The sequence below is a fragment of the Sciurus vulgaris genome (assembly GCF_902686455.1).
Source record: "Sciurus vulgaris genome assembly, chromosome: 2".
Classification (NCBI taxonomy): Eukaryota; Metazoa; Chordata; class Mammalia; order Rodentia; family Sciuridae; genus Sciurus; species Sciurus vulgaris.
Genome location: NC_136462.1, coordinates 77,948,125 through 77,964,293, shown reverse-complemented (window position 1 = coordinate 77,964,293; position 16,169 = coordinate 77,948,125). Strand labels below are relative to the sequence as shown.

At 39.1% G+C, this 16,169-nt stretch overlaps 2 protein-coding genes and 1 pseudogene across 14 annotated transcripts in view; 1 reads left to right on the top strand and 2 right to left on the bottom strand.

Annotated features, from left to right (window-relative positions):
* The window catches only part of RNF212B (ring finger protein 212B), a 56,890-nt gene that overhangs the window by 15,438 nt on the left and 25,283 nt on the right, over positions 1-16,169 (top strand). For 7 of the 12 annotated variants that reach the window (XM_079126098.1, XM_079126103.1, XM_079126101.1 and 4 more), the window contains 2 exons: positions 11,162-11,262; positions 15,896-15,948. In XM_079126098.1, coding sequence (XP_078982224.1) covers positions 11,163-11,262; positions 15,896-15,948 — 153 coding nt within the window. In that variant the 5' untranslated portion in view covers position 11,162. Of the gene's footprint in view, positions 1-3,398; positions 3,532-8,318; positions 8,461-11,161; positions 11,263-13,934; positions 14,075-15,895; positions 15,949-16,169 lie in introns of those variants that run through there. The other 5 variants (XM_079126105.1, XM_079126106.1, XM_079126104.1 and 2 more) reach the window with 5 other exon arrangements.
* Positions 12,829-13,354, bottom strand: LOC306653194 (coiled-coil-helix-coiled-coil-helix domain-containing protein 2-like). The gene has a single exon (XM_079126110.1). It carries the CDS (start codon positions 13,321-13,323, stop codon positions 12,859-12,861), a length of 465 nt encoding a protein of 154 aa, XP_078982236.1. The 5' UTR covers positions 13,324-13,354; the 3' UTR covers positions 12,829-12,858.
* On the bottom strand, positions 13,376-15,344 carry LOC306653192 (nucleophosmin-like; annotated as a pseudogene). Its single transcript has one exon. The product of its transcript is annotated as a nucleophosmin-like (transcript).

Here is a 16,169-nt window from a genome sequence, read left to right as displayed (position 1 = left end):
AGTAAAACAAACAGATTTGCAATAACGTCTGCAGTTTCAAATGGAGGACAAAGAGAATGCAGAGGGATGTAGAATGTGGCTGTTAATGGGATAAGAAAAGAATATACAGAAGTTCTAGATAATAGAAAGGATGAGAGTATAATCAAAATAAATTGGATGTTAGCATGCAAAAAAGGGAGAAAGAGACTCTGAGGGATCAGGTAAATAAAGGAAAAGAGAGCAAGAAAAGTAAAGAATTAAAAACAAATTTTTTCAATATGGAGAAAAAAGAAAATCTACAGTATAACAGTCATATAGTAATGAAACCTCCCAGAGATCAGTACCCTGATGCATGAGAGGTACCTGACAATGAGCTTCAAGCCTCCAGCAGGCCTCTCAGGATGGGTTTTGCCCCACCTAAAGATCAGAGCTACGGCTTCCAGGATTATCCAAGATGGCCGCTCTGGCTTCGAAATGTGTTGGTAAATGGGGAGCTGCAGCTCAGGGTATGGCCGTGGTCAGCAGGAGGTCCTGGAGGCGGGATGCAGTGGTCAGGCAGGGGTCCTGGAGGTCGGGTGTGTTTGGTGTGGTTGTGGGATCCTGGAGGCTGGTTGCAATCAGTCAGTCTGGGGTCCCGATGATGGGGCACAGTCAGTTGGTCTGGGGGTCCTGGCAGCAGGGAGCATTCAGACAATGTGAGGGCCCCAGAGGCAGGGAGTGATCGGTCGGGCTGAGGGATCCTGGAGATGGGGCTCAGTCAGTCCAGCCAGGGGTCCTATGGGGCCTGGCTGTTGTTTCAAAATGGCGGCAGCCACGTGTAATCAAACCTGCAGGTACTGTCACAGTGAACTTCCAGGCAACAGCAGGTAGCTGGTGCTCCACTGGCAGTCGGCGATCAGTTTGCTGACTATTGTCAGGCGATCGGGAGGTGAACCTTGTGCGTTGGAGAAGATTGGCCACTGCAGGAATTTGCCACCAGAGGGTATAGCAGAAGGTCTAACTGAGAAATCACTGGGAACTTTCCCAGAGTCCAGTGGGTTGTCCTTTTTAAATTAAAAATTCATTTTTAACTGACACATAAAAGCATAAAAATTGTACCTAGTAATGGGGTACCATGTGACATCTTGATACATATATACATCATATAATGTTTAAACCAGTTTTAACATTTGTATCTCCTCAAACATTTATCATTTCTTTATGGTGAAAACTTTTAAAATCCTTTCATTTTATCATTCAGAGAAGACTCCAACCATCCTGGGCCCTAAATCATCCATTTTGGCTTTTTAAAATGTATAGTACTTAATTTTTATATATAATCACTCTACTGTAATAGTAGTAGTCTAGAACTTCTCACTTTAATCATAACTCAGTACTCATTAATCCAACTTTTGTCTCATAACATCTTCTCCATACCATCTCCCTTCATGCTCCATTCTCACTTCCCTCCAGCACACAGGACCACCTTTTACTTTCTCCACATTGATGCCTCTACTGATGCTTTTTCTTGGCTTATAATGCTCTTCCCTCACCTCTGCAGGATGAACTTATCACCTTGTTTAAGGCTCAGATGACTGTCCTTTAGGAAACCTGCCCAAATGAACCCAATTTCTCTTTTCTCTCTGCTCTCAACAACATTCTTTATCTCCTCAGGGAAGTTTTCCCAAAAGCTTCTATGCATCTAATAATCTATGCATTCTAATAGATCCTGGTGTTTTTGCCTTTTATGAAAGTACTTAATATACCTAATGTTTATGTATTTATTTGTGAAATTTAAAAACAAAAACAAAAACTCTCTCCTTCTGTACTGAAATGCCTTGAAGGCAAAAGCCCTATCTTTTACCATGTATAAGTTAGTACTTCATATAGAAGCTTACTAATATTTAGCCAGAGCCTGCCTGTAATCTAAGTGACTCCAAAGACTGAGGCAGGAGGTTTCAGTTTGCAGCTAGCCTGGGCAACTCTATCAAAATAAGAATGAAAAAGGGCTGCAACTATAACTCAGTATCCGGGTTTAAATCCCCAGTACTACAAAATAATAATAGTAATGTGTATTGTCTAGGTGAATTAATATTTCTGAAGTTATCACAAGTTCTGTTTTGCTATGTGTGTAATTATACATACTTTTAGATTCCCAATTAGGCCGTAGATTTTTTTTTTTTTTTTTTTTTTTGTGGTGCTAGAGATCAAATCTAGGGCCTTAATGTGGAGGTTTAGCAATCTACTACTGAACTACATCCTCAGTTCCAGGTCTCAGGCTTTTTTAAAGGGCTAGATAACATTTCTAATGCCTTTGTATAACGCTTTCACCCCAATGTAGCTTAGATAAAAGTGCTCCACTAGAACCCCAAGAGAATGCCAGGACTTTTTTTTTTTTTTGCACTGGGGATTGAATACAGGAATGCTAGCCACTTAGCCACATCCCCAACCCTTTTTATATTTTATTTATTTATTTATTTTTTTTGTGGTGCTGGGGATTGAACTCAAGGCCTTATGCTTATGAGACAAGCACTCTACCAACTGAGCTACATCCCCAGACCCCATATTTTATTTTGATACAGGGTCTCACTACGTTGCTTAGGGCCTTGCTAAAATGCTGACTGGCCTTGAACTTGGTATGATCCTGCCTCAGGATCCCAAGTCCTTAGGATTACAGGCTTGGGCCAACATGACTGGCCCCAGCTCTTGAATAAAGTTTTCTAGATTAGATAATAGTACAATATCAATGTTAATTTTCTTTTCTTTTTTATTTTGTTCAGTACTGGGCACTGAGCCCAAGTCATCATGCATGGTAGGCAAAAAACCTCTATCACTGAACTACATCCCCTGCTCTGTTTTTAAAATTTTATTTTGAGGCAGGGTCTCACTAAGTTGCTGAGTCTGGTCTCCAACTTGTGATCCTCCTGCCTCAACCTCAGTGTTTGGATTTACTGGCATATATCACCATGCCTGGTGTCAACATTAGTTTCTTTTTTTTGCGGTGCTGGGGATCGAACCCAGGGCCTTGTACTTGCAAGGCAAGCACTCTACTGACTGAGCTATCTCCCCAGCCCATTAGTTTCTTAATTTTGATAATTGAATTGTGTTTATATAAGAAAATATCTGTTTATAGGAAACATGCTGAAAAATTTAGCAGTAATGGGCATTCTCAAATGTTACAGGAAAACAATAATGGAAAGAGAGAACACAACACACAGCAAAATATCAACGTTTGGGGAATTTTGATTAGGGTAAATAGGAATTCTTTGTTGTATACTGGCACTCTTAGTCTAAAATGATCAAGTTAAATATTTAAAAAGGGCCTGGAACAGGATATAAAGTGTACTCCAATTTCTTTCTTTCTCTTAGTACTGGAGATTGAAACCAGGAGTGCTTTACCACTGAGCAACATTCCAGCCCTTTTCTTTTCTTTTTTTGAGACGGGCCTCACTAGTTGTTGAGAGTCTCGTTAAATTGCCAAGGCTGGCCTCAAACTTGGAGTTGTCCTGCTTCATCCTCCGGAGTTGCTGAGATTACAGGTGTGCCACACTTTCTGTGAGGGGGAAATGAAATGTAAATGCACTTTTTTTGCTTTTATTTGTACTATTTTAATATTTTCCTTAAAGATGCAAGATTTTATCTTATATCAGTTATGAGAACATGTCAAAGTGAATTTATTAGGAGCTGAATATAAAAAACACTCAATTCCATGACATAATGACCTGGAGTAATTAAAGTGTTCTACCTCTTGTTCCTTTTTTTTTTTTTTTTAGTGACCCTGGAGACTGAACCCTGAAGCACTCTGCCCTTTTTATTTTATTTTGAGATAGGTCCCTGTTATATATTTATAAATATGTTAATGATGTATGGAAAAATGCACTTGTTGACTGGGAGCAGGGAGAAAAGGAAGACAAATTATTCACTGTATGCCCTTTGACATCTTTTAAATTCTCACTAAGGAAATAATTTGCCTGTCAAAGATAAACATAATTTTAAAATAATAAAATTTTAGGCTGGGTGTATAGCTCAGTGGTATAGAGCTTGCTTAGCTGGATTTTAATCCCCAGCACCACAAAAAAATAATAATAAGTAAAGAATGAAAAGCAAGATTTTGTATAATGAAGAATTTCAAACATACTCAAAAGTGTAGAAAACAATACAATGAACCCTCATATCCCAGAATCATCATCTAGTTTCTAAAATTATCAAGATTTCACCACAGTGCTCTATCTATTCATTTCCCTCCACAGTTCTTGATTTTTAATTAATTAATTTATTTTGCAGTACAGGTACTGCTCAACCACTGAGCTACATCCCCAGCCCTTTTTAAATTTTATTTTGAGACAGAGTCTCACTAAGTCACTGAGACTGGCCTAGAACTTTCAATCCTCCTGCCTCAGACTTCTGAGACACTGGGATTGTAGGTGTGTGCCACCCTGCCCAGCTTAAAGAAAAAAAAAAAATTAAACCTCACTGGATGGGCTCAAAAACAGAATGGAGGAGACAAAAGAAAGAATCAATGAATTTGGGCTGGAGTTGTAGCTCAGTGGTAGAGCACTTGCCTAACACATGTGAGGCACTGTGTTTGAAACTCAGCACTAAATAAATAAATAAATAAATAAATAAAATAAAGGTATTGTATTCTACAACTAAAAAATATTTTAAAAAAGAATCAATAAAAAAAAAGAATCAATGAACTTGAAAACAAAATAATAATAATAATTTGAACAACACAAAGAAAGTGGGCCTAAAAATATGATCAGGGCCTCAGAAATCAGATTTGACACTGTGTGATTTGAGTTCCAGAAGGAGATGAAAAAGAATGTGAGACTGAAAATATGTTAGAAGAAATAATGACTTAAGTCCTTTCAAATTTGATGAAGAAAAAAATAAAACTTCAGATTCAAAAAGCTGAATGAGGTGGGTGTGGTGATGCGTGCCTGTAATCTCAGTTCTGGAGGCTGAGGCAGGAAGATTGTGAGTTCAAAACCAGCCTCACCAAAAGTGAGGCCCTAAGCAACTCAGTGAGACCCTGTCTCTAAATAAATTACAAAATAGGGCTGGGGATCTGGTTCAGTGGTCGAGTGACCCTGAGTTCAATCCCTAGTACCCTTCCCCGCCCCCAAAAAGCTGAATGAGCTCCAACCAAAACAAATTCAAAGAAATCTATGCCAAGTCACATCATAAATAATAATTTTCAGCAAAAAATAAAGACAAACAAAATCTTGATAGCTAGTGAAAATGATACTATAGAGAAACAATGATTCCAAAGATAGTACATTTCTCCTTGGAATACTTCAATGCCAGAAGGAAATGATTTGCTTTTCAAGTGCTGAAAGAAAAGACAATCCATCCAGAATTCTATGCCCAGAAAAAGTATTCTTCAGGAAAAAGGTGAAATCATTGCATTCTTGGATGAAGGAGAACTAAAAGAAGGTGTTATAAGCAGACATGTACAGTGAGAGAATGACTAATACAAGTCTTTCAAACAGAAAAGAAATAATAAATGAAGGAAATTTAGAACAACATTAACAAAAAAATAAGAGTAAAAATATAGGTGAATAGACTATTCTCTTGAGTTTTCTAATTATGAATTATGTTTCACGTTGAATTATGTTGACACCACTAGAGTAGTTACGTAGGATATGAGATGTTATGTATGGTAATGTCTAGAGCAATCACTAAGACTCTACATAAAAATACATTATAGACGAATAAAAGTGGAATTCTAATAAATGTTCAGGTAACCCAGAGGAAAGCAAGAAATGTGAAACAGGAATGAAAAATAGAGGAATAAACAGATAACAAACAAAACAGCATACTTGTGCCTTAAATGTAAATAATTAATTACATTAAATTTGGATGGTCTAAACATATCAATTGAAAGACAGAAATTGATAGGATAAATTAAAAAGCAAACATGACCCAACATAATTCCAAGTAAAGAAATTGTCCTGTTTAAAAAAAAGGCAATCTCAAGTGATTACATGTAGTGTGCTTCCTTCTGCTATTAACTTACATAAGAAAGTACACAGATGCTTTTTAAAAAGCTACTTTTTCCTGAATTTTTTTGTCTTGGTAAATATATTTTTCATAGGTTATTTATGTTAACATGTAAGGGTTTATTATTGTTGTTTCATATGAATTAATAAATATTTTTAAATTTCTCACTTTTAATTGCTAACTGGGTAAATATGGATTGATACAATTTACCTAGCTCTTTGTAGGGGGAGCGGATATTCAATAATTTTTTAAATGTAAAGAACTCCTAAAAACAAAAGTTTAAGAACCACTACTGTACTGAGTGCCTTAGGGAAAGTTCATGTTCACGCTTTTTGTTAGCAGCCTTTATAGCTGAACACAATATGGGCAAATATAAAATTCTTGGACATTTTTTTCCTTGAAAATGTTGTTTCCTGGTTTCTAGCATAACATGCTGCTGTAGAGAAAGTTGATCAATTTCATTCTCTTTTCCTCATAAGTGACTAGCACTTTTTGTGTGGATGCTCTAAAAGGTTTTTCTTTTTCTTTAAAATCCAGTAGTTCTACCAGAAAATATCTTGGTTTGACATTTCTGGGTCTGTTTTGTCTTATACCTCGTAAATGAGTTCTGTCGTCACTGTGACAAAAAAACCTGCGAAAAATGACTTAAATGAGGAAAATTTATATTGGCTGACCATTTCAGAGGATTCAGTCCATGATCTCCCAGCTCCATTGCTTTGTACCTGAGGTGAGGCAAAACATCAAGATAGAAGGGCGTGACAAAGGAAAGCTACTCTGGGATCAGGGCCTAGCGGCAAAGGCCTGTAGTCCCAGCAACTTGGGAGGCTGAGTCAGGAGGATCCCAAGTTCAAGGCCCACAGGACAACTTAGTGATACTTTGTCTCAAAATAAAAAGGGCTAAAGTCTGGGTGCGGTGTTGCACACCTGTAGTCCTAGTGGCTCAGGAGGCTGAGGCAGGAGGATCATGAATTCAAAGCCATCCTCAGCAACTTAGCAAGGCCCTAAGCAACTCAGTGAGACCCTGCCTCTAAATTTAAAAAAAAAAAAAAAAGGGGCTGAGAATGTGGCTCAGTGGGTAAGTGCCCCTGGGTTCAATTTTGGGTACCAAAAAAAAAAAAAAAAAAAAAGGCCAGGGATGTGACTCTGTGGTTGAGAAACTCTGAATTCACTCCCCAGTACGTCCTCCCACCCCACAATAAATAAAAGAGAGGGAGAGAGAGACAGATGGGGAGGGGAAGACTAGGGATAAAACAGATCCTTCCAGGGCATGCCCCCAGTGACCTACTTCCTCCAACTAGGCCCTACCTTCTACAGTTTCTGCTATCTCCAATGATGCCATCACATTATTAATCCATCAATGGATTAATCCACTAATGAGGTCAGAGCCCTCATGATCCAATCACTTTTTAAGAGTCTCACGTCTTTACATTGCTACACTGAGAACCAAGTCTTCAACAAATTAGCCTTTTGGTCACAGTCCAGATCTAAACCATAACACAGACTGTGGACTTTTGATATGTAGAACTCATGTTATTTTGTAGTTCTTTAACTATGTTATTTCTTTAAAAAAAATTAAAAAATTTCTCCTGGGATTTGTTAGTTCTCACTATCCAACTGTATCCTAACCTCATCATCTTTGAGGTTTTCCTGTTCTAATTTATAACATTCTTTCAAAGCATCCACTATTTTGATTTATTTTAGAATGTAAGGTTAAAATTTTCATCTGTTTTGTGTCACTTTTTCTAGTGTGTTCTGGTCATTTATTGGAACATTATTTGGTTTATTTTTACCTTTTTGCTTCCACAATAACATGTATAAGAATAGATCATAATCATTATTCATCCTTCTTCTTTTTTTTTTTTTTTGGTATCAGGGATTGAACTCTGGGGAACTTAGCCACTGAGCCACATCCCCAGCCCTTTTTTATATTTTATTTTGAGACAGGATCTCACTGAGTTGGAGGGACCTCGCTAATTTGCTGAGGCTGACTTTGAACTCGCAATTCTGGTGCCTCAGCCTCCTGAGTTGCTGGGATTGCAGGTACACCCACTGTACCCAGCCCCAATTCTTTTTTTAAATTTTTATTTTTTAATTTTTTTTTAAGTTGTCAATGGACCTTTATTGTATTTGTTTATATGTGGTGCTTGGGGTCAAATTCAGCGCCTCACATGCTAGGCAAGCGCTCTACCACTGAGCTACAGTCCCAGCCCCCCAATTCTCCAATGAGTTGCATTTTCCTGGGCCATTGGCAGAACACACGGCCCAGGCCCCACCCATTCCTGCCGCAGGGCCCAAACCCCACCCACTCGTTTAGCACCCACAAGCCCCGCCCACACGCATGCACGCTGCCCCTGGCCACGCCCAGTCTCTTGTCTCACTGTAGGGCCCGGCCATCTATTTACTTTCCCGCCATTTCCTGCGCTTCCTGAGGAGAACTGGGTGCTTCCGTGAAACCTGAGGTCTTCCGGATTAACAGCACGAAGGTGGTAGGGGAAGTAGGTAGAAAAAGAATTTATGGGAAATTTACGGTTGCTGATCCCTGCCGTCCCCAGAAATTAGGGGCGTTTTGCCCTCATCGGAGATACGTAGTGGGCCTTTTCACTACCTCTTTAGACTCACCCCCGGGTTAGAACTGTGGGATGCCTTTTTGTGGGACTATTTATTCATAAGTTTTTGTGGTGAATCTTGCTTTATGTGACAAAATGATTAAAGTGTGGTGCAAAATAGCCTCATTCATTCTTTAAAAAAAATCTAATAGATGGACACAAGACCTTTATTTTATTTATTTTTTTTATGTGGTGCTGAGGATCAAACCTAGTGCCTCACAGGTGCTAGGCAAGTGCTCTACCACTGAACCACAACCCCAGCCCTCATTCTTTTTTTCTTTTTTTTTTTTTTTTGCGCGGGGCGAGGGGGGGCGGGAAGAGTACTGGGAATTGAACCCAGAGTCCCTTAATCACTGAGCTACACCCCCAGTCCTTTTTATTTTTTATTTTGGCAGTGCCTCGCTAAACTGCTGAGGCTGGCCTCCAACTTGTAATCTACCTACCTGAGCCTCAGTCTCCCTAGTCACTGGGATTACAGGCGAGAGCCACCATGCCCCGCTAAGAGAATTTCGTTTCAAACCTCACCTGCCACTTTTGTTTCTTGGTACTAGAGAATGAACCCAGGAGCACTTAACCACTGAGCCACATCCTCAGTCCTTTTTTAAAATTTATTTTGAGATAGGATTTCACTCAGTTGCTGTGGCTGGCTTTGAACTTATGATCCTTTTGCCTCAGCCTCCCAAGCACTCAGATTACAGGCATTCACCACAATGTGGCTATAAGTCACTTTATAAATATTTTTTTAAGCCTGATGTGGTTGTGGATGCTGTAATCCCAGCCCTTTGGGAGGTTGAGGCAGGAGGATCTCAAGTTAGAGGCCAGCCTCAGTAATTTGGAGAGATCCTGTCTCAAAAAACAAAAAGGACTGGGGATGTGACTTAGTGATAAAGTATCCCTGAGTTCAAACCCCAGCACCAAAAGAAAAAAGTTAATGAGGGGGAAATTACCTTCTGTTTATTTTCCCAGTTTAAAGGAAATCAAACTAAGGATATACTTAAATAACTTATTTATTAAACAATTAAACATGATTTCATTTAGTAGGTATGATATAGCTCACTTCTGTGTTTTTGATAGTATCTTCTTTCAGGGGATGCTGAGGCTTGAACCTTGGGATGCTCTATGGCTGAGCTACATCCCCAGTCCTTTTTATTTTTTATTTTGAAACAGTATCTTGCCAAGTTGCTGGGGCTGACTTAGAACTTGGGATCCTCCTGCCTCAAACTCCGAAGGAGCTGGGGTTACAGGCATTTGCCTTAATATCACTGATATATTGATTTCTTGGTTTAAAAATCCCACTAAAAAACTGGGTATGGTAGTGCAGGCCTGTCATCTCAGCAACTCAGGAGGCTGAAGCAGGAGGATCGCAAATTTGAGGTCAGCCTGGGCAACTTAGCAAGACCCTGTATCAAAATAAAAGAAGGATTGGAGATGTAGCTGAGTGATAAGAGTGCTTGCCTAGTATGTGTGAGGCCCTGGGTTCCATCCCTAAGCACCCCACCCTTAACCCCCCCCAAAAAAAGGTAAATTCCAACTAAGCACTAAGTCATGTATACTTGATTGTGTATTAAACAAATTAAACAAAATTGATATTGCCAGAAAATACAGGATGTGTGGTTACCACGTCTAATGAAAAGGCAATGTTTAATGTGAGAAAACAAATATTACACAGGGAATCAGTAGACTCATTCTAATCCTGGAACTACCACTAATTAAAGATAGAACTCAGGACAGGTTATTTAATTTCAGTGACCATCACATATGTCTTTTGAAAAAAGATGAAATTGGATAACACATTAAATGATTTTCAGGCCCATCCAGATCTGTGATTCTGAGTTTCTGTAGAGTAGAAGAGAAGTGTACAAACTGAAAATACATATTATCATTCATCACCCCTGTCTCCCTTATATAAAATGTGTCCTATGTGATCTATAACTGTCCCACTACCTCCTCTTGGCTTTACTTTTGCCACATCACAGGAAACGATAAAGAAAGAAATAGATGGCTTTTTCGTTCTCTTCTTTTTATTTATTTATTTTTTTTTTTGTACCAGGGATTGAACTAGGGGCACTTATCCACTGAACCACATCCCCAGCCCATTTTTATGTTTTATTTTGAGACAGAGTCTTGCTAGGTTGCTTAAGGCCTCACCAAGTTGCTGAGGCTAGCTTTGAACTTGTGATTCTCATACCTCGGGCTCCTGAGCCACTGGGATTACAGGCATGTGCTACCATGCCTGGCTGGTTTTTCATTTTTTAAGATTGTTTTTTCTAATTGGTACTCAAATTAATCCAGAAAACTTGGAAAGGCAAAACACCCACAAATACTTAACCTTACCACTGTCTTCCTATTTTAAAAATGTATTAGATATGTATGTGATATATCATAACACATATATACATATAACATAATCTGCAGTCTGCTTTTTCTCATTTTATAAGTATATGTACTTCCTTATAGTCAGTTGGAATATCCACAATGATGGGCATCCCAATAAGCAATCAGAAAATAAGCAAACAATATTACATAAGTTTTTAAACAGCTGTAATTATATTATGCCCCATCTTATTCTTATTCCTTTTCTTTATCTGCTCCAGAATGGATTGGTTTCACTGCAACCAATGTTTCCGAAAAGATGGGGCCCATTTCTTTGTCACCAGCTGTGGCCATATTTTCTGTAAAAAGTGTGTGACTCTGGGTAAGTAACTTTACTGTTTTCATATACAGGCAAAAATGTTTTTTACTTACATATGATGATTAGCCAATTCTCAGTGGAACTTAGGATAAAGATCACTTAATAGGCCAATGGTGGAATGGATAATATAATAAACAATCGATTTTAGAAATTGGAGGAATCCATTAATAAAGAATGGTGCTAAATGACTTAGCAAATCTGTTGAGTACCAAAATGTACTAATCAGTTTTGAAGTCTGTGGCAGGGAAAGCCATAATGGATCAGAAATGAAGATGATGATACCTTGGCAGGTTTGTGTTTGTTTGTTGAAACAGGTCTTGTTATGTTGCTCTGGTTGTCCTCAAACTTTGATCCTTCTGCCTCAGTCTCTTAAGTAGGTGGAATTACAGGACATGCTACCATGTCCAGCTTGATACTTTGTAATGGTTCTTTTCTTTTCTTTTTCTTTTTTCTTTTTTTTCTTTTTTTTTTTTTTTTTTTTGGTACCAGGGATTGAATCCAGGGACACTTAACCACTGAATCATATCTCCAGTCCTCTTCTATATTTTATTTAGAGACAGGGTTTCACCGAGTTGCTTAGGACCTCAATAAGTTGCTGAGGCTGGCTTTGAATTTACAATCTTCCTGCCTCAGCCTCCCAAGTTGCTGGGATTACAGGTGTATGTCACCACGCCTGGCACCTTGCAGTTTCTTTCGTTTTTTGCTCTTTGTTTTTGGTACTGGGGATTGAACCCAAGGGTACTTTACCACTGAGCTGCATCCCCAGCTCTTTCTTATTTTTTATTTTGAGATGGGGTCTTGCTTAGGGCCTGACTAAATTGCTGAGGTTTTATGTAATCCAATCCTCACCACAGCCTTAAGTGGTAATTATTAGTAAAACTATTTTATAAATGAGAGAACTGACTTAGAGAGGATAAGTGATTTGGCCAAGTTCTCACAACTCTTAAGTCCTAGAAAGGAATCTCAAATTTATGGTTTTTTTTAACTTTATTAAAATACTGAGTTAATTTCATATGTATACTTTTCTTTCCCCACCATTTCCATGTCTGACCACCACTACTACTATGTCCTATCATAACATTCCATACATACTTAAAAACCAAGCAAAGGGTGGAGTTCCATCTTTAAAACTAAACAGGCATTTTGGACAACACATTCTTGGCAATGGAAAGCTGGACAACATTTATCAAACATGGTAGGGAAAGTTCTCACTTCGTATTATAAAAAGGACAGCCAGATATCAACTGTTACAGAAATGAAAGAAGATAGAAACAAACTGTTTCACCTATTTTCTTTTTTTTTTTTTTTTTTTTTTTTTTTTTTCAGGAGAAAATCACTTTATTCTAATAAACTCAAAGAACATCAGAACAGCTGGTTTAAGGAGGGCACACAAACATTTGACCAGCCCCAAATCTGAACCAACTCACTGAACTTCCACACAATTGGAACTCTCTTTTGCTGCCATTCAGAAACACTGAAGCTATTAGGTGAGGATTTACTCTGCAGTCTTACATTTCATACTTTCATATCGATCACATTTTTATGCTAGTTACTTGGTCATCATAGCCGATTTTCCATCTCTTCAATTGAGCCTCTCAATTAGACTAATCCGTTAGCAATTCTGCACTGCTTCAGCACCTCATTGAAACCCTCACAGAGCTTAACATCAGCCTGGTTCTGGGCACACTCCAAAAACTGTTTTATTTCATAAAAGCAAGGGCCACCCAGCTGCTGCTGCTGCGCTGGCTGGGTTCCCTGAGGCTCCTGGTAGGTGATATCGGGCTTTGAGGGCTCCACAGCACTCCCTCCGCTGAAGCCTCCTGTGATGGCATGGCCCAGTGTGTGCCCCACAGCAGAGCCCACAGCCACACCTGCCGCAGTGGTCGCCATCTGGGCCATCAGACCTGGCTGCCGGGGTGCTGCAGCAGGTGAGCCCACTGCAGCTGGCGGGGCTGCAGCTGGCGGCTGAGCTGCTGGTGCCGGCCTGGGCGCAGCTCTCATCTGAGGGGCCCGGCTGGCCGGGGGCGCCACGCGCGAGGTGCGGCTCCGGCTTCCATGCGGCATTCTAACTGCGCGTCGGATCGGCGTCCAGAAAGCGAAAATCTCACCTATTTTCTTAAAGAGACTTCCTCCAGTGCCAGAGATCTTGAATAGCCTCCTGGTCAGTCATATGGAAGCAATTCTTCTCATAATTGACGAACTTAGCTTCCACTTTGGGAAGAGAACCACCTTTCTCTATACTTGCTTGCATTTTTGCTTTAATGTCTTCTACACAACGAGGTCCTTCTGGTGTTTTAGGAATTTTTTCCTTTTTTTTGAAGGATTCTTGACCTTTTGATCATGGTGTTGATGGTTTTGAGTCTTTTCCATTCTGGTTTGATTTTTGTGCATTTTTGGCTGGAGTATCTTGTACAGATTTCTTCACTGGAGCTTTTTCTTCAGTTTCCTCATCATCAAAGTCATCATCGTCGTCATCGTCGTCATCTTCATCATTGTTGTCATCTTTATCAGCAGCAAGTTTTACTTTTTTCTGGAGAAACTTGCTACTACCTCCAGGGGCAGATCCCTTTCCAGACACACTTAAGAGTTTCACATCATCCCCCTCTTCATCTTCTTATTCTGCATCTTCCTCCACAGCTACTAAGTGCTGCCCACTAACATGCACAGGCCCTGAACCACACTTCAACCTTAAGACCACAGGTGGTGTGATTTCAAAGCCCTCAAGGGAAACCGTTGGCTGTACAGACATTTTCAATGTTGCCAATGTTATTTTAATTGGACTGCCTTCATAATTCATTGCCTCTGCTTCAACAATGTATAGTTCATCCTTTGCACCAGCCCCTAAACTGACCGTTCTTAAGGATAACTGATGTTCATTTTCATCATTATCCATATTAAAGTGATAATCTTTGTCAGCCTTTAGTTCACAACCAAAAAGATAGTTCTGGGGCCTCAGGGGGCTCATGTCCATGTCCATTGAATCTTCCATGGGGTGGTAGCATGCAATTAGGTGGGAGAGAAGGCAGACAGAAAATAGGCTGCTACCCTAGAGAAGGGACATGCAGGATGGAATCACACCAGGTGGTTGGTTTGTTTTTATTTTTGTAGTGCTGGGAATTGAACTTAGGATATCAAGCGAGGCAAGTCTTCTACCACTGAGGTAAACCTCAGCCCTGTTTATTTTTTTTAATGCAAAAATACTCACAAGGGTCAGGTTGGTGGGCATGTTGGCACTTACCTATAGTCCCAGCTACTCAGGAGGCTCACACAAAACTTACTTGAGCCCAGGATTTTAAGACCAGCTTGGACAACATAGTAAGACACTGTCTCAAACAAATAAACAAAAAAAAAGAAACTTATAAGGTATTTAAACTTCCAGAAAAGGGACTTAGAGTAGAATATTTTGATCAGGGAAGACTTAGCAGAATAAGTACTACTGCAATAGGGTTTTGGATAACAAACCAGAGTTTGCCAAGTGGATATGGAAGGGAAGATTATTCTAGTTTAAGACAATAGGAATAGACATATGACATCATAAAACCATAATGAAGAGAACTACACATAGTTGGGGTTTCTAGAGTATTAAAAAATAAGGTAAGAAATGGTGAGAGATGAGCCCAGAGACCAGAAAAGTGGCCAGAGAACAGAAGACTTTGTGTATCCTGAACCTTATCCTATAGGTTATCAAGAGCTGTGGAAGTTTGTCTTGTTTCTTTCTTGAATAGAAGAGTGATTTATCCTTGCTAGCTCACAGTAGGAACAATATGGAGGGCAAAGTGGGAAAAATATTTATTTCCCAAGGAAAGAACAGTCAGATTAGGTAGCCTTTGGACAAAATTTTTCTCTGTGTAAATCTCATGAAGCTTTTAAGTTATCTGCTAATGTAAACAAAGTGGTTCCCTATGGTAACAGCAGCTCCCTTTGGAGTGGTTTGTCTCTGTGAAGCATAATCCATGTGCTTTCTCCTGACATGGCACTTAATTGATAACCAGCACCATTACTAAAATGTCACTATATAAGGAAAGATTCAAAATTTAATTTTTGCTTCTTTCAGATTGGAGAATAAAAAGCAGGAGAGCTTCAGGGCAGGGGTTGAGGCTCAGTGGTAGAGCACTTACCTAGCACATGAGATTCCATTCTCAGCACCACATACAAATAAATGAACAAAATAAAGGTCCATCAATTACTAAAAAAAAAAAAAAAAAAGCAAGACCAAGGAATATTAGCAAGGTGACAACAGAACAGGAGTAACTGGGGCAGTTCAGGCAGTACTCAATGTGTGCCTGCTGTTAATAGGTAAGATAAAAGAGTCACTTAAAATTAAGATCATTGATACTCTTGTACTCTTCCCAATACTTTGGTATTCCTTTTGGGGTGTTTAGAATTGTCCCTTCTGTCTCACACACAAAAAAATTGGGAATTAAAAAAAAGGAGACGAGTAGAGGTACTCTGTGAAAGTCTAACTTATTCTTAGGCATATTAATTTGGAAATACTGATGCCCTTTTATAGTATTATGATATTCTAAATTGAGAACCCTTTTCTTTTTTTGCTAGCCTACTTGACTATTACCATGTAATCTAGGAAAATCTTCGCTCATGCCTATGAGAACCAAACATTTTTCTCTTTTTCTCCCAGAAAAATGTGCTGTTTGTGGAACTCCTTGCAAGCATCTGGCTCTTTCTGATAATGTAAGTGTTTTTCCTCTGTCACAAACCATCATACCCTATTTCTGACCTGTATAATAAGTATTATGAAATACAGATGTTTAGAAAGGAAAGAAGAAAAACTTAGAGCAATAGTAAAAAGATAAAAGAATTATTTCATTCCAGTATCAATATTTTACTTCATTCCATTGTGGATATTCTCATTGTTTTTTTTTTTTTAATATTTGGATTTAGTTGTGGGTGGA